This window comes from Adiantum capillus-veneris, chromosome 20 (genome assembly GCF_014529385.1).
Source record: "Adiantum capillus-veneris isolate H3 chromosome 20, ASM1452938v2, whole genome shotgun sequence".
NCBI lineage: Eukaryota > Viridiplantae > Streptophyta > Polypodiopsida > Polypodiales > Pteridaceae > Adiantum > Adiantum capillus-veneris.
The window spans coordinates 94,335,953-94,354,704 of NC_140950.1; the positions used below are offsets into that span (position 1 = coordinate 94,335,953).

General features: G+C 41.5%; 1 protein-coding gene across 1 annotated transcript; it reads left to right on the top strand.

Annotated features, from left to right (window-relative positions):
• Nucleotides 1–13,873: 13,873 nt before the first annotated feature.
• On the top strand, nucleotides 13,874–15,087 carry LOC147432924 (putative gamma-glutamylcyclotransferase At3g02910). The gene has a single exon (XM_086492670.1). It carries the CDS (start codon nucleotides 13,956–13,958, stop codon nucleotides 14,889–14,891), a length of 936 nt encoding a protein of 311 aa, XP_086348796.1. The 5' UTR covers nucleotides 13,874–13,955; the 3' UTR covers nucleotides 14,892–15,087.
• The last annotated feature ends 3,665 nt before the right edge of the window (nucleotides 15,088–18,752 follow it).

Sequence of the window (18,752 nt, forward strand, 5' to 3'; positions counted from 1 at the left end):
GGGGGACCTGCTCCATGCAAATCCGGTCCTCAACTGTTGTCAATTTCTTAATTTCTCTCTCTTTTGAAGTATTGTTCATGCTATCTAACTAGGTGTTATACTTTTTGTTGCTCTCTCCACCCAAGCACTCTTGTTATTCTCATTAGGAATCTATTCTAATGAAATGCTCACTATGTTCATGCTATTTTCCGCTACACACAAGTTACTAGACCATTAAATGTTACATTGGTATTAGAGCACAAGGTTTCTCTTTTCTTGCTCAAGAAGGGAGGTCCTCAAGCTAGCTATAAATGGTTGGTATTATTAATTGCATGTGAGTAAGTAGAATAGGGATTTTTCAGCCTTACAGTGCGCCTGTCTTCGTGCAGATAATGAGGCATCACCATTGAGAGCTATGGTCTTAATAGTGGAGTCCTACAAGGCTTGCCTACAGCTTAACCACTATTGAGCTATTAGAAGCTTGACAGGAGCCGGTGCTGTTTTGGTGTTGAACGACCCTCTCTTCTATTACTTGCAATTAATGGTATTCGAGCCACGGGTACAGTAGCTTGAGTCATTTTTCTAAAGGGGTAAAGAGGAGTAGCAACTAGGGCTTGAAGTGCCAAAGTACACCTAAAAGTTTACACCTAAATTTGTTAGAATGGTTGACAATAGTAAAGAGAGTGAAATTAATGTTGATAACTTTGATTTTGCTAATGAACAGGCTACTAATGATGCCCCGATGCTTGTTAACTATCTTGTTTCTAAGCTTCAACAAGCCATGGGCAATCCATACTTCCAAAGTAAAGTGCAACGGTAGCTGCATGCTCATGGGATTCTCCAAGCTCCCCACCATGACGAGAGAGCACCTAGGAAGCCTCCTTGCCAGATTTCCAAAAGAGGCCTCTCTCCGATTCGGGAAGAAGAAGAGGATTCATACGAAGGGCTCAAAAATTTACTCCTTGATGATGCATCTCCTTCTCAAAGGAGAAATCAAGAGCCTCCGCCGAAGGAACGAGAAAGATGTGAGTCTCCCGCCACCTCGACGGAGATGGCTCCACGAAGACGGTGGGCTAAACGCTCTCCATCACCTCCAAAACGGAGAAGACCATCGCATACTTCTCCACACCCTACTTCAAAGAGGGATGGCAAAAAGCAAGAGAAAAAAAAGGCGAGAAAGAGGACACCCTCTTCTCCATCTTCTTCATGCTCTTCCTCTTATGAAAGTGATGGTGAAGACCAAGAAGATCAAGGCAAGAAAAAGGCAGGAAAGAGGTCACCCTCTTCTCCATCTTCCTCAAATTCTTCACCTTCTGAAGAAAGTGATGGTGCAACCTTTGAACCATAGAAAAGAAGAGGCCATAGGAAATCCTATGCCACGTGGAAGAGGTCGTCCAAACTCAAGAAGTTCAAAGAGGGAGGGAAGAGCATCTCTTTCCTTACCTACGATGGCACCTTTGGTGCTACGGACAAAGTCTTGGCCTTTATCCAACAGTTTGATGCTGCGTTTGGAGATGAGGGCTTCATGGAGTCCTCTAAGCTATGCCATGTAGCTATGCACTTTCAAAAGTCCGCCAGACAATGGTTGTCTAGACTACGGGCCAATGGTGAAGCTCCACAAACATGGAAATCTTTAAGAGCTTCCATTATGAAGCAGTTTTTGGCCATCGATGCCAAAGACAAAGTACTCACCGAATGGCGAAGCTTAAAGCTCTCTCCCAATGAATCCATCCACAAATATGTAGACAAGTTTAACTCAAAGCCACTGTCTTCAAGAAGTTGGATTTTGGAGAGCAAAAGCAACAATTTTGTGCGGGCTTAACTGAAGAAATGGTGGAGTATGTCAACTCCCAAAGGCCACGCACCATATTGGCAGTTATACACCATACTATGGTGGCTTCTCAAATCAATCTCCAAATGGGGGCTAAAAGAAATTTTAAGCCCACGGAAAACAAGGGTTCCAATGAGCCTAAGGGGAAGGACAATGTCCAAAAGTCTCCTAATGGCAATTCCAACAAAGGTAAAGAGAAGGGAGTTTATAAAGGCAAAAATAAACTCTCTCCTCAAGAGCTTGAGCGTTATCGCAAGGATAACCGTTGTTTCAAGTGCGGCGAGCAAGGGCATGCGTACCGCGCTTGTCCCCAAAAGAACACCCTCCATGAGCCTCCTAGAGCTACCTTGGTCGAAATCCAAGAGGAGGAAACTCACCACAAAGGATCTCCTCTATGCCATGCTTGGGGAAAGGTAAGAGAACATGATGCTTTTATTCTCTTTGACCCTGGTTCTACTCACAATTTCATATCCACAAAGTTGGCCACCAAGCTAGGCATACAAGCTTACGACATGGGAGATGTCCTACCCGCAGACGATGCTTTTTAAGGGGCAAGAAGCTTCAATCACTCCCTTAATTAGGAAATTGAGGCTCCATGTCCAAAGCTATGTGGACAAAGAGGACTTCTTTATCTCTCCTCTCAAGTATGAGGATGTAATCCTAGGGGCACCATGGTTTGATCACATGGCTGCCAATGTTAAATTCCCTGAAAGGAGAATCTCCTTTAAGTTCAGGGAAAAAGATATGTACATAGATGCTAAGCAAATGGGTAACACCATACCCATTGTACATACACAAGCTTTCAATAAGTCAATAAAGATCTCTATTTCCGTGTACATGATTTTTGTTAAAGACTCTCAAAATGAACCTAATGTTTTAGCAAAAGAAAATATACACAATCAAAAGAATCAGAGTTATCCAATTTTCTCAAGGGATTTCAAGATGTCTTTATTGATGACATCCCTTGTGAGCTACCTCCTGAACGAGGCAATGATGACCATGCAATTGAACTTCTACCAGGAAGTTCGCCGCCTAACAAACCTCCTTATAGAGTTTCCAAGCTCAACAAGAGGAGATTATGTGGCAAGTGCATGAGTTAGTTGAGAAAGGCATGGTTAGGCCTAGCTCATCTCCATTTTGTTCTCATGTGCTATTAGTGCAAAAGAAAGACAACACATATCGCATGTGTGTCGACTATAGAGCACTAAATAGGATCACTATCAAGAATAGGTTTCCCGTTCCACGGGTAGAAGACCTATTTGATAAGCTACAAGGGTCCACCTACTTCAATAGGATCGACCTAAAAAGTGGCTATCATCAAATAAGGATAGTTGATCAAGACATTGTAAAGACCGCATTTCGCACTACCTTTGGTCTTTACAAATACACATTGTCATGCCTTTTGGCGACCAATGCACCAACCACATTCAACCGCTTGATGGAGAAGCTATTCAGGCCTCACCGAACCTTTATTGGAGTGTTCTTTGATGATATCATCATCTACTCTAATTCATGAGACGAACACAAGAAACACCTCCAGGTAATATTTCAAGTTCTAAGAGAGAATAAACTTTATGTTAATCGAAAGAAAAGTGAATTTTTCTTACAAGAGATTCAGTATTTAGGTCACATTATCTCTCAAGATGGCATCCAAATGGATCCATCAAAATTAGAGGTAATAAAAGGATGGCCTAAACCAAGGAATCTTCATGAACTAAGAAGCTTTATAGGTATGTGTGCATAATATAGATGCTTCATAGAAAAGTTCTCACTAATAGCATGACCATTACATGACCTAACAAAGAAAAATGTTAGGTATACATGGTCTGCCAAGGAGAACAATGCTTTTGAAAAGCTTAAAGAAAAGCTTATCTCTCAACCTGTGCTTACACTACCGGATCTCTCAAAGCCATTTGAGGTCCAATGTGATGCTTGTGATGATTGCCTTGGAGCTGTTTTGCTCCAAGAAGGGCACGCCATAGGTTATGAAAGTCAAAGGCTCGACCTTGTTGAGCAAGCTCTAAGCATATATGAAAAGGAACTCCTCGCAGTTCTACATGCCTTAGACTCATGGAAGCACTATTTATTGGGGACTATTTATTGGGAACTCATGGAAGCACTATTTATTGGGGACTCTTTTCATTCTGAGAACGGATCACCAAAGTCTTAAGTAATTCATGACGCATACCAAGCTCTCCGACAAACAAATGAGGTGGGAAAATTTCCTTTCGCAATTTCATTTTCATATTGCTCACATTGCTGGCAAGCATAATCAAGTAGCTGATGCACTCTCAAGACGGCCGAGAGTGAATGGTTTCCATAGCAACTCACAATGATCTATCTTCTATGATAGATGAGTATGCTATTGATCGCGATTTTAGAGATGTGATTTCAGCCCTTGCACTAGGGAAGAAAGAGGAACCATTTACTTTACAAGATGCTTATCTTCTCTATGACAATAGACTATGCGTTACTAACTCACTCCATGAGAAAGTAATGTATGAATCTCATGCTCCTCCTTATGTGGGCCATAGAGGGATTTAGTCTACCCTAAAGGGGATTGAAACATATTTCTATTGGCCTACCATGAAAGCAAACATACAAGAGTATGTTTCTAAATGTGTGGTATGCCAAAAGACGAAGTTTGATAGAGGGAAGCAACCTGGATCGCTTCAACCTTTTCCAATCCCTAATTCACCATGGGAGAGCATATCATGGATTTTATCTTTGGATTGCCTAAGTCTATCCATGGGAATACGGGCATATGGATGATAGTAGACAGGTTCAATAAACAAGCTCATTTTATACCTGTCAAAAAGACTATCAAAGCCCATCAAATGGCAACCCTCTTCAATTCACAAATCTTCAAGTACCATGGCTTGCCAATGTCTATAGTGTCGGATAGAGATCCTAGAATGACCATTAATTTCTGGAAGGGTCTCTTTGAGAATTTAGGAACAAGGCTAAATTTCTCTTCGGCCTATCACTCGCAAACGGATGGCCAAAGTGAAATAGCTAACCTAACAATTCTCGCTCTACTAAAAGCCTATGTAACGGAAGTAGATCAAAGATCCCAATGGGAGAAGTACATACCCTTAGTGGAGTATGCCTACAATAACACTATACATACTTCCACGGGAAAAGCACCTTTTGAGGTAATTGAGGGAAGATAAAAAAGTCCCCTGCTACTTAAGGTACACGGGAAGATCTTCACTGTAGATGAGTATAGCCGAGACCTACAAGAATCTTTCCAAAAGATTAAGGATGGTATCTCTATCTCACAGCAAACGCAAAAGGCTGCTGCTGACAAGCCGTCGACAAAAGAGCCCAAGCCTTTAAAGAAAATGATTGGGTCTTACTCAAATTTTCCAAGGTTGATTAAGGAACACGACGGGCAAGAATCCTACGGAACACCAAAAGTACTATGCCAAGTTAGCAAAAAGGTACTATGGTCCCTTCCAGATTCTTAGGCCAATCAATGAGATGGCCTATCAACTCAAGATTCCCAACCATTGGCTCATACACAATGCTTTCCATGTGAGCCTATTAAAGCCTTACAAAGGAGAGCCACGTCAAGAATCAACTATTGAAGACCCACCGGAGATCGAGGACCAAGAAGAGGTGCTGTAGCTCGAGTCCATTCTCCGACATGAAGACAAGGTACTAAGAGATGGTAAGACTATCCAACGATATCTTATTAAGTTTAAGAATTATCCTTTTGAAGATGCTAGATGGATGCAAGGCATGCAATTAAAGGATAACCTAAACCTTGTCAACGCTTACAATGCTTCCCTAGAGTAAGCAAATGTACAAATGTTAAAAATGAACAAAGTTTTTGTCTTATAAGACTCTCTTTTTCTTTATTGTGCACAAAAATGAATTAGTATGCATGCTTAGATCTAGTTTGCGGAGACGACGTCTCCCAAACACCAAGTAGAGCTTGTCACTCTACTATGGAAGATTGATAGGACTAATGTGCAGACATGCTTACGGCAGCTTAGGCTCTCAAGCGCCAAATGGACTAGTCATCCATTCTGGAACGATGTCGTAGGGTAACATAGGGATTCTCTACCCGCTAGAAAAAGGAAAAATGAAAATGCTTTATCTTCTCTACCCCATAGTCGAGGACGAATATGATTTCAAGAGAGAGGTAATGTCATAAAAACTAATATCTAATTCTCCTAAATGATTTTCTCATGCTAAACTGATCAGTTAATATGGGGAAGTGCCAGGGGAGAAAAAGCTAGAATATTGGTTAAGCTGGTAGACCGACCACAGTAGGGATCCAAAGGAGGGAAAATAGGGATCCAAAGGGGGGGCCATCTACAAAAGAGCAATATGCAACAAGGGGCTTAAAAGACCCTAAGGTTCAGCCCATTAAGACTTCCAAAATGCTAAGGTTCCAAAATTCAAAGGTTGTGTCCAAAGGTCAAACATCAGGGAAATTGGATGCTTTGTGTGTGTCCCAAAAGTCTTCATGCATCCCTACATAGGAGGGGGCAAGCCCTAATTGTAGGAGATGAGAGAGAAAATCACACACACACACACACACACACACACACACACACAAGCTCCCTTTACACAAAGGGAATGAGGGACACATGTCAGCTCCCTAGCCCAGATGCCCACAAGCTGTACTCAAATCCTATTGGATGACCTTGGAGGTGGACCAATGAGAATTAGGCTAGAGTAAATCTAGTTTAATCAATTTACAAAAACTTAATAAAAGAACCAATAAGAATTAATCTCTCTAGAAGACTATTGGACAGTCTCCCAAGGGGTCCACAATGAGCATTCAACAGTCCAATGGCTTGCCTGATTCCTATTGGCCAGGAGGCAAAGGGGTCCAATGAGAGTTTAGTTGCATATATTACTTACCTAAAGCTCTCACAAAAGGGGAAAGGGGGACACATGTCAGAAGGCTATCACTTATGCTGCTTAATTTCCATTGGCTGAGGCTGGGGAGGTCGAATAGGATGTGAGCATGAGCAAATAGCAAGAGGGGTCGACCAAGAGAGAGAGGGTGCTGATTTTTCAAAGGCATTATTGACTTACACACTCACACAATCTATGTGTGAAGCAAAAAGACTCTCTCTTTCTCTCCTTCTCAAGCTTTAATGGAAAGCTTATCACCGACTCCAAGCTCTTGAGAAGGGAGACCTACACCAACAACTCTTGGCTTTGTGATGCAGATCCAACCAAGAGCCAAGCTTCAATGCATGCTCATCTCCTGTACCATGCTAATAACTAAGCTAAGCTATGCTAATAAGAGTGATTATATGAGGAGATGTATATCTTTCTCGTAAGAATACTCCTTCTTCCTCTCAATCTACTCTCATACCCCCCTAGCTCTCACCATCTTCGAAGGTATGTGAGGTCTTGTGTCTAAGACCATGAGGGAATTGATGTTGTGTTTAATAAGTGTTGTGCTTAGTGCTTGAAGTTTCCATCTTCATAACACTAGCTAGTATTGAAGGAACAGAAAAAATTGTATTGTAAAATGTCTTGATGGGAGAAACCATAATACAAAGCCTTTTGGAGGGGGGACCGGCTCCATGCAAATCCGGTCCTCAATTGTTGTCAATTGCTTAAATTCTCTCTCTTTTGAAGTATTGTTCATGCTATCTAACTAGGTGTTATACTTTTTGTTGCTCTCTCCACCCAAGCACTCTTGTTATTCTCATTAGGAATCTATTCTAATGAAATGCTCACTATGTTCATGCTATTTTCTGCTACACACAAGTTACTAGGCCATTAAATGTTATATCATTGGTTCTATGCATAAGGTCCATGCACTACAGATGATAATTCTCATCTGTAGTAGGCAAACATGGCCTCGCTATCAAGCAACTAATTCATGAGATATCTTGAATCTGCTAAGAGAGCCTCAAGGCAGGTAATCTCTTGTTTTAAAAACCAAAGAAAATCTAGTATGACTAACTTCTTTTTGGTGTTGAAAATCTTTCTCTTCTTTTCATGAGGAGATATGTTTCAAGATCCAGTTGTGAATAAGATTCTAACTTGAGAGGATGTGTTGCTTAGTTTATAACACTGTTTGTGCTTGTAGGAATGGTATTTTTAGGGGTATGACCCAACTAATGAAAAATCACTCCATAAGTGTTTTTCATTGATTGGCCTCTTCACGGTTGTATTTTCAAGGAAGAATTTATCACTCTACCAAGGGGTAGTAGATAAGTTCACCCTACCAAAATCACTATTGGTGACACAGTAGGATAAACTAGTCTTCATTAAATAATAGTTTAATAAGTTTCTTTGTCGAAGGCAAAAACCAAAGTTATTAGTTATATCTTCACTAATCTCTAACTTTAGTGTTTAATAGGTCAAAGGAATACTGGGCCTTTTGAGGCTGAAGTTTTGGTAATGTACCTTAGAGGTTTGAAAATTGCACTTGACCTCTAGGTAAATATATGGTATTTTCAAACTCATAGTAAGCATATGATTTGGTTTTGTTTCCTGTTTGAACATGCTTTGATTGAGATTTCTAAGTGGGATACATATGTTACGGATATCCATCCAATTATTGAACAACAAAGAGATTTTGGCAAGAGATCTTAGCAAAGTGGTCTCGATAAAGAATCTTGACAAGAACACAGTCTTCTGAAAAGAAAATTTCTTCAATTTCCTTGCACAAGAAGAGTGACTTCTCCTATGCATGGCATCGAGTAGAGAACATCGACGACGAATGATACTAAGGTTTGAGATTTCATGTTCTTTGTGGGTTTTTAGCTTTATGATAATTTCATATTGTATGATGTCTCCAAGAGGTTTCCAAAAGCTCATTTTTGATGCAAAGGCAAGGCCTGTTGCTAGAATTAATAAAGGTGCTAAGATGCTCGACATGACTAGCTATTTGTTACAGTTCACAAAGCCAACAAGAGTCTCTCACTTTCCGTGTTCGAGTTTTGCTTTGTCCTAGGGCATGGCTTCTAGGCAAATTTCTAAACTAGATGGAGTAAAAAACAACCATGATCAGTATTTATCATCAACAAGACTTTGAGTTCATCAGGTCGATCAAGGGCGGTGATTCCAGCAATTTGGTAAGCCAGTTAAATTTACAATTTACAATTTTAAACTTATTAGATCTTGCAGAAATTTCTACAAAGCCAGCTTGGCAAGAAAAAGTTGCTTCAATCAAGAAGGGTTTTGCAATGAGAGGAAGTTTGATAACAAAGTATCCTGAGCTATCTCCTTTCCACATTGGGCAACTAAGTGGATATGAGCTCACATTTTACGTATGACAACTGTTCGACATGATAGACTATAATGGCCATAATTAACTGATGGTTTAATCAATTTCCATGTAGAATTTAACCACGGGGTTTTAATTTACAGAACCTAACCAAGGGGTTCGATTTCCCAAGGCAACATCCACAATCATTAGTTACATATTGGTTTATTTTTCACTAATCTCTAATTTAGTGTTTAACAGGTCAACAAAATACTGGACCTTTTGAGACTGGCTTTTGGTAAGGAACCTTTCAAGTTTGAAAAGTGCACTTCACCTTCGGGTAAGTGTAAGAGATTTTCCACCTCCTAGTAAGCATATGATTTGGTTTAGTTTCATTTGTAAATGTTTGATTGAGTTTTCCAAGTGGGATGCATATGATGAAATGCTTTTATTCATTTCACTCTTCAAACACATGACAAAGTCATGTAGGAGCAAAGAATTTTGGGCAAGTAGTGTCCTTCCATTTTTGCACCCTACAATTATAGATCTACATGGTAGGATTTTGTTTGACACATGTTGTGATCATCACAAGGTGTGCAACATGGTTTAGGAACTCATAGAGTTCAGTTTAGCTAGTGTAGAGCAAGGTTTATGAGGGCCCCTCTCACTTTTGTCGCTAAGTGTTTTTAGTTACCTCCACACACAAGTTCATCTCATACTTGATTGATGTCATTCGTTTTAACGTCATTATATGAGGCATATTCCACATGTGGAGAATATGAGTCTCTGGGACTGACACTAGCGCTTTTTTTCCCAATTATGTGTCACGACAAAGTCCCTTGGTGCTGGTCAAATTCGTTAATTTGACCATTTTGAGCATTACATATCATGAAGAATTTTAGTGGAAAATTTTTTCGGATATTTTGTAAGAATTGTACGGTTACAAGTACTCTTGAACAACATTAATGGGTGGTTGTTTACACATATAGCATGGATATGAAAACGTTTCATTGTTGCTACCTAGATGTGATTAATTTTCACATCCTATTATGGTCCAAATATTTTAGCTAGGATTTCAAGTGATTGCAATGGGAAGCATTTACTTTCATTTCATATAACTATTTACCCTCCTCTTCCATGTGTGCTATGAGCATACATCTGCCATGAGTATTGGCAACTATAGTCATGAAAATGTAGGTTCAAATCAATTTTTGCTAAATGCATGCACACTAGGTATTATGGGCCCTAGTGTTTAGCAAAGGCAAATTTGGAGCGGCATGCAGATAGCTTTTGAAGCATTTCACACCATATGTGCATAATGTCTATGAGATTTATTGTGGATCTTTCAATCACCATAAGCGGTCATGTATTGGTTTGGGTGCTTGTAGATCAGTTGACTAAACTTTGTAACATTTGTTCAATTCCCTATCCAATCTCTAATGTTAACCAAGTTGGCCATTCATAACATTGTTGATTACTCAGCAATGTTGCTAGTAATTGACCCAAGTTTACTAGTCATTTCTAGAGGACTGTTTGTAAATGATTGGGAAACACAACTCAGTGCTGCCAGTCATCTAGATGCAGATAGGGAGTTTACAAGTGTTAATCTCCTACTAGAGGATATGTTAAGAGCATACATTAGCAAAAAGAAATCAAATCTGAAAGGTTATCTCTCTAGTTGGAGTTTTCTTACCATGGTGCAAATATATGTTGCGACTAGGTTTAGTTTCTTCATGTTTAGGTCAAGTTGTCAACCTCAATCACCAGTTCTAGTGGGGTTGCCTATTGATAAGAAATGATAGCAAGTCAAGGACTTGATCTTTGCTGATAAGTTATGTCAGCGTGTCACTTTCATGGAAAGTTGAGAAGAGGTACTTGCATGTTCCAATACCTTCAGAAAGTCTGAAACTTGGTCATTCATTTAGACACCTCTAGTTGTTGTAACTCATTTAAAATACTCAAGTTGCACAAACAGTTACAAAGGGACCACAATTTGGAAAATCAAGTTGTTGTTCTTGGTTTCATTGAACTTCCTACTGACTTGTGTATCAATAAAATGGATAGTTGGATCTGTGAGGGATGCCATTATGGAAAACGTTAGTGTTCTTATGAAGTTATCACCACCTTTATTTTCAAGGACAAAAACGATCTCCAAGGGGGGAGTAATGTCAAGCCTAAGGTAAGGCTGTGCACGCCAAGGGCCAGGACGCGCATGCGGTACATGAAGGCCTATATTTAGCAAGCCAAGGGTCTATATATGGCATGGATTGGTGGAGAAGAGCATGTGGCAGTTCATCATCTCTTACAGAACATACCTAGGGAGCTGCTATTTTCCAAACCTTATTCGAAAGCACTCTAATTTAGCTTTCTTCAACAATTTACTAGTGTACTACCCTATAAACATATCTATTGAGTGGCTTTTCCTAGCACTACTGTTATAGAGTGCACCAAGTTGCCTTCAAAAATATTGATGTACTCTACTAAAGTTGACCTGCTTCTAAAGGTTCTAGAGCCAACACATGCAATGTGCATACATTAAGGCTCTGCAATGAGCATGAATGACATTGAAATCATTAAAATGAGAAGCAATCGTGATACCTTCTTTCATTCTCAAATGGAAGAGTTTTTTCATAAGATATACCTTATTTCAAACAGTTTCCATCTCATAAGTGCTACAAAGCGTTTTCCATAAGGATGGAATGGTCTTCTCATTAATCATTATGAAATAAGCAAAATCTACCAAGTAAAATGTAATTGTAAACTTTGCATGTGCATCTAACTCAAGCCAATCCTTGCCAAACATAGTATTGGGCTTGGATAACAAGCGAAACAAAAGATTCAACTACTTCTTTTGGACAAGAACAACTTGGATTTTCTCTTTCCACAAGGAAAAACTGTCACCATCTAACTCACGTACATTGTAAAGCTTGTTATCTGATGCAAAAGTTGCCATATTGAAGACAAGATTATGGATTTTTCAGACTTTCAAGAGTAATTGGACAAACATCTCAACCAAAAATTGCTAAAACAAATGCATAAACCAAGTAGAAAACTACTGAATCAATTTTTTGCAGTATTTTGGCATAAATCTCAAATTATGGCAACCATAAACAATGAGTAGAAACGTGTATCAAAATTTTGGCATAATCAAAATCTAAAATGACTCAATATAGTGTCAATCCAACTTGGCTATCAACATCTAATTCTCCTATACATGTCCTATTTGCTAGGTTGTGATAAGGGAGCTCCATCAATTAATTCACCTCACACTGGGTAACCTTGCTCATATTGCTGGCTTAAATAAAACTCACCATGAACCTCACAAAAGGTTATGGAGCCAAGACTAAAGACAATTGCAACCAAATGGCAAAATTTGCAGCACACATAAGTACAAGGCACTATCTAGAAACTTTGTACATGAAATGCTTAGTTAGATTGTTAGAAGCATGAGGCCCTTTTGAAGAAGATTCTAGATCCTTCTTTGTTCATTGCCACCTACAATACCTACGCAAGCTAGAGCCTATGCACGACAACTGCCATCATTGCTGAAAAGGACATAAATGGCCCCCAAATACCCCATAAAGTCTACAATGGTGGCTCAAATTGCAAAATAGACGCATGTAGAATCTGGTTTAAGGGAGAAATAGGACACAATGAGTAGTATGTGCTTTGTGCACTCCCTGTCCTTTATCAAATTTTATCAAAGTCAATGATTTCATCAATATATCCCAGTGCATGCTTGTCACATTAGTCATAAACAAAATGTATTATTCCAAATCATAGGGGCCTATAGGTATCCTTATTTTAAGAGCCACACACAAGGTAAAGCATTCTATTTATAGGAGCGAGGTCAACCTATAAAAGGAGTTTATTGGGTGGAGATTTAATTAGCCTTTTAATAGTCTTTTGAGTGGTATCACAACAGGCTTAGATGGCTTTGTGTCCATGCATGTGATCACAACTTTCAAGTGATTTCTTGTAGAATGGGTCACATAAGCATCCTTGACGATGAAGTTTGCTGGAGCCTAGAGTAGGTGGCATTGGATTAACATTGTAGAGCAAGCTCCTTTGGCATGGGCCCAAACAAAAATCTCACCCCACCACCTTCACTCAAAAATTGATTGAATTGTTGGAGGTGGCATTTAACGACACATGGCCCTTTGAACACACATTGTTGTTATACTTTAAGTTTAGATACCTCAAGAACACTTCATCTTGTTACCCATTCATTCGTGATGGCACGAAGAAATGGCAGCTTATCCCCTTTTGGTTTATGCTCACCTCACCATCCTCCCATATTGGTACATTATCATCCTTGCTGCAAAGCTCGTGTGCTCTCTCCATCTCTCTTGACTATGATGGTTGGCTTGTCCTCAAAGCTCTAATGGCTTCGCCATCCACTCACCTCGCAAGGCTAGCGTTAGCACACCTTATGTTCGCAAACAAATTTAACTTGGAAGGATGAAGCGCATTATATGTAGTCCTTAGTCTAGCGGCCTCTAGCCCTTCAGCTTTGGAAACTGCCGCCAAAGCCGTCGAACACACATAGCTTTGATAATTTCCGCAAAAGCTTCTCTCTCACACTTTGGTCACTGGGCGGCGTGCTGCAAAAATTTTGTTGTCACAGCAGTAAACTATGTCCTCAGTCCTACTATCCCCTGGTGTTTGGAATCTTGGAGCCACGCTAGCTTTTTTGGGTCTCACTTTCCGTGTGAACCCTTTCAAAGAGATGAGTTTTTTTTTGCTTTCGGTGTCATACGACGACAAGTCTACAAGAGGTTCTGAAAGCCATACAATTTTGGTCAGTGCCAGTTGGACATCGCTCACACGCCTCTATATAGAAATCTTATCTCTATCTCGTGTACCTTTCCATTTGCACAAAGGACTCTCCTCCCCGAACCTCTGTCTCTTTCTTGCCTGCCTCCATTGTCGCTTCAGAAACGCAGAGGGTCAGAAATGACAATTGCGGGATTCTTGCCCTTAAGCGCCAAGCCCGTGCTTGATGAGGCCAGGCGCTTGTGTCCCGAGAGAAGCTTTCAAGGCGCCGTGTGCAGCATGGAGGGCACCATCGCCCACGAGGCAGCAGCAGCAGCCCAACAAGCGATGAACAAGGGCCCATCCACAGAGAGCTCGATCCCTGCTCCTCTGCGCGTTTCCTGTGACAATGGATCGGCCCCCTCCTCTACTCGCCTCGCATTTGTCTATGGTACCCTCAAGCGTGGCTTTGGCAACCACTGGCTCATGGAGGAGCTCATGGCCGGGTCACATGCACATTTCCTAGGATATGCTCTCACGAAGCGGCGCTTCCCCCTTGTCTGTGGCCCCTTCCAGGTGCCCTTTTTACTTCACTCACCATCCCCTTCTGGTCATCACGTGCGCGGGGAGCTCTATCAAGTCGACTCGTTGGCCATATCCAGACTTGATGAGCTCGAGGGTGTTGGTAAAGGTCATTATGAGCGCTGCCCAATTTATGTTCGGATAATCTCCCCATTGCTTGATGCTGATACCCATCCAAGGAATGGGGTTGCAGAAACTGATATGGAAACAAATCAGAATGATGTGGATCAAAGTAATGGGGCTATGGATGATGCGGCATCATGCTGCACTCTTGCGGGGCCCTTATCATCTTGTAGAATGTACATGGAACCTCCTGAACCTGATGAAATAGACTCAATGTCGTCTTCTAATGAGGTTTCTGGGTACATGCCTGCTGAAGCTTATTTTGCCTGTGCTGATTATGGGCTTCGCATGGCAGATCGTGCTCCTCACATTCCCTGCTACACTGAAAAGGAAGCCTTGACATATGTTCGCAGAAAAGATCGCCCTCATAATCGGACTTTTTTAGAGCATGTTCTTGCTTGGATAGAGAAGCAGGGCCTCACTTACTCATGAAATCAGTAATTGTGCAAGCCTTTTTGAAGGTTTCACAAATTGTATGATAGCATGACATTGTAGTCTGCATCTCATTTGGCATGAAGTCTGCTTTGAGAGTAAGAGCTGGATGGGAATGATCGTTCTCTTTTTGTATCATGAACAGTTCTGGTTTCAAATTATTGATCAGCAAAATGTCTGAATCCTTATGCTTGCTCACGGGGATTTCTCGCACATTCTGGATGTGGGTTTGGAGTAGGCTTTTGAGGCTTTTCCTTTGTAAGTGCATGTGAAATGATCACTATAATTTGGCTTTGACGTACCTACAGCTTAGAAATTACCCAATCGCTGTTCGTTTCTCCTAAGCATTGGGATAGGTATATTTACATAGTTGTGGGATCGTTGTGTCGTCAAGTTTGTCTGTTATTTTACCCCTTATCATGAAGCCATGGTCATTTGGATTTTGGTTCCCTGATTTTCAAAGATGATTGCAGCTAATCCACATTTATCATTTCTTTCTTCTAGTATCTAAATTGCAATATAAGTTGGTGTGCTTATGTGATTGGGAACTTAGGCTGCTTACACAGCGCCCGCCCCAGCTAGGGTGCACAGACGTGGAAGCCAACCATCATCAGTTTATTTGCTGGTGAAAAGGACAGCTGACAAGATACCAGGTAGCCAGGACCCCTGCCCTTACTTGGGCGGGGGTTGGCTTGCTGCATGGGCCTTCAATTAGTAGGATACTATAAGACTTTTGACAACGTAGCCTATGCATTGTAACAACATAGTTTTCCCATGGAAAGATTTCTCTGAGAGGCCACTTATGATGCCCAGCCGCAAGTGCCTTTGGATGGTGATCCAGTCCAGGGTTTGTTTAGGATAAGAATATCAACATCTAGCAGTGTTTGATGCCTTGGTTGGGACTTTAGGGGAAGGGCCAGATGTTGATAGATGAGAAAGGCATAGTGGCAGCCCTTAATGACATATCTGCATTGGGATATAGTGAACATAGAGGTATCCAAATCCATCTGCTTCTGAGAACTAAGGCTTGCTCTCAGAGAAGTGAGGCTGATAGTATTTGAGGCTTGTAGCCGCTTAGGCACTTGAGTGGGAGGGTTGGTGTCTAGCTTACAGTAAGTAATGGTACTTGGATCTACTAGGCTCTTGAGCTCTAGATTAGAAGGGTCAGACTTGTCTGGTAGAGGTTGCACTGGTGACCCCATAGCAAGTGAGTGCTTCAGTTGCTGCCAGCCATTCCAATATTTCTGCGTCATTTGAGTGTGTTTGAGGTGGATTGAATGGTGAGGGCACTCTGATTAATTTGGGATCACTACCACCTTCTAGCTTGATTACTCGCCAAGGACAGCCTAGAGTGGGGGATCTGATTAAGAGTTTCACCTCCTCTCCGGTGGTACCTGTGACTGATGAGCTCGGATTTTACAAAAGCTAAAAAGAAGCCTTTCTGAGTTGCCCTTGCATGAAGATATGAGAACTACGACTTCCATAGATGGGAACAATGGCACTGCAAATCTTGCATGTGTGGGAACCTTGAATCCAAAGCCTTGTGATGTAGCGCTGGATCCGTTTTCTAAAAGTTTAAATATTTAAATGAATTATGCAGGCGATGACACCAAACTTTGGGTGCTCGTAATGAGGAGTGCCATGGGAAGTTGCATGAAATTGCCCATGCAGGTGGTAATCATGACATGATAGTTCAAAAGAAGGAGAAACGCAAAGGAAAAAGGTACTCGAGGTAGACAAGGTGTCAGTGCTAGAGGGCTGCAGGTTTGTTGGCCTAGATATTCAAGGGATTGCAGATCGCAGAAAAGCTGAAGAGATTGCCGTTTTGTTGGAAAACCTGACGAATTATGCAACATTAAAGGGAGGAGAGAGCTGTCACCTGCTAGAAGAGCATGCTCCAACTCAATTATGAACTGTCGATGCCGATCCTAAGGAAATGCAGAAACAAAATGCAACTGTGCTGAATGTTGATGAACAGAACTGTGAAGTATCCTCTTTTGCAGGTGATGAAACTGTGGCACTCAAAAAGGTTTTGGTCGATCCCCCTTTGGCCAAGAAGAGTAGTGAGAAGTGCATTGAAGTCAGCTCGAAAAGAGGCTGTGAAACCATGCGAGGGGAATTGTTTCTGCAGGAGAGACTAACACAGTCAGGAGCAACACGACGCGTGTAGGAAGAAAAAAAAGAAGCGAAGAAAGGAGCCCCCTTGTTCAGAAGGTGTGTCAGGAGAGAAAACATTGAAGATGCGCAATGAAAGCAACAGTGTTCCTTTCTATATCAAGGAACTGCCGAATGTTCTCAAGCTAAATACTACAAAGGAAGGTGAATTACGAAGGAAAAAGAAAGCTAAGTTCGCTGATGAGCAAGTCATGAAAAAGAAACCAAAGAAAGAAATGATAGGAAACAGACCCTAACATTGGTCTCATGCAGGAACAGGACCAAGAGAACGCAATCAAGGAACTAATGACAAGGAACTTGCAAAGGTCTTGTTGAATCATCATCCACAGGATCACCCCCCAAAGAGTTCTGTCAAATGGGCTTGATCAACTCCAAGCCCAATGTAGATGTATTTGATTTTGAGAGAAGTGAAACATTAAACAGGCCAAAAGAAAATTGTATTGACACTGAGGTGACAAGCAATCCTGCGAAGATCTTCAGTATGGGATGAGCTTCTTGGTGTGTGTTGGTACAGCTTGCTGCTGTCGTGGTGGTGTGTGCCACTAGTTAGTCGTGGAATATACAAAGCATAATCTCTTGGTAGAGTTGTTTCACTTGGGACTGTGGCAGGTCCTGTCCTGTCTTGGGCAGATTTATGCAGCCCTGTCCTGGAGGCATATGTCTCTTCAGCTTCTTTCTTTTACCTTGTCTGCACCTCCCTACGTAGAGGAAGAAGTGGAAATGATACAAGAGTAGCTTGTCCAGCTGGCTGTGGAAAGGAAAGCTTTATACAAAGAAGACGTCAGCTTATGACAGACATAGCAAGAGATGTTCAGGTGGTGACTACTAGCATTAGTGCTTGGATCTACAGACATAGGAAAATGTCAACTTAGACATAGGAAAATGTCAAAGTTGACGATCCGGAAACGTAGAGCAATGGGGAGGATACGAGAAATGAAATGAAATGTTGTATTAACGTCTTCAAAAGGCCAAAGAGAACTATGAGACCAGAAAGTTACAATGTGGTGGATCTGATACAAAGTCAGAGTCAGAGTAACAAGATGACAACAATGACAAAAATGAAATGACAAATGTCACAATAAAATACTATGGAATCCTAAACTACTAGGTGTGAACTAAGCAGCTATCTGGGATAGCTAGATCACAAGAGATCCAGCATCAGACGTTGGTGGATCTCATCAATCTCCTCCATGGTCAGTAGTTTGACCGGGCGTCGTGCATGTCGAGCCAAAGTGATCCGAATCCTCTGTTGCAGCCTCTGTTGATGCTGTGTAGTCCTCCGCAGTCGTGGGTGTCTGGATCTTCCCACCTCAGTCGCTCGGTCGATCAGTGTGCCTCTGGTGTGAGACGACGAGGTTTTCTTATTAATAACTCCTACGGGTGTCCAGTGGCAGCTCTAAAGAAATCTGTGATCTGTCTCTGGGACTGGCTAGCCTCTCCTCTCATCAGGCTCTCTCTGTGTCTACGTAGCTCGAGCAAAAACAAACCCAAGCATCTCTGATCCTCGTACTGCATGACTATGGAGAATGGTCCAAAGCCCTCTCTGAACAAGCAATGGAAGTGGCCTCGTATCTCGTAGTAGACGGGGCAATGGCATGTGTAGTGCAACTCTGTCTCAGGCTCGATGTCACACAGGGGGCATGTCCTGGCCCCTGCTGGTACTCCGCTGTATCTCCCAGTCTCGAT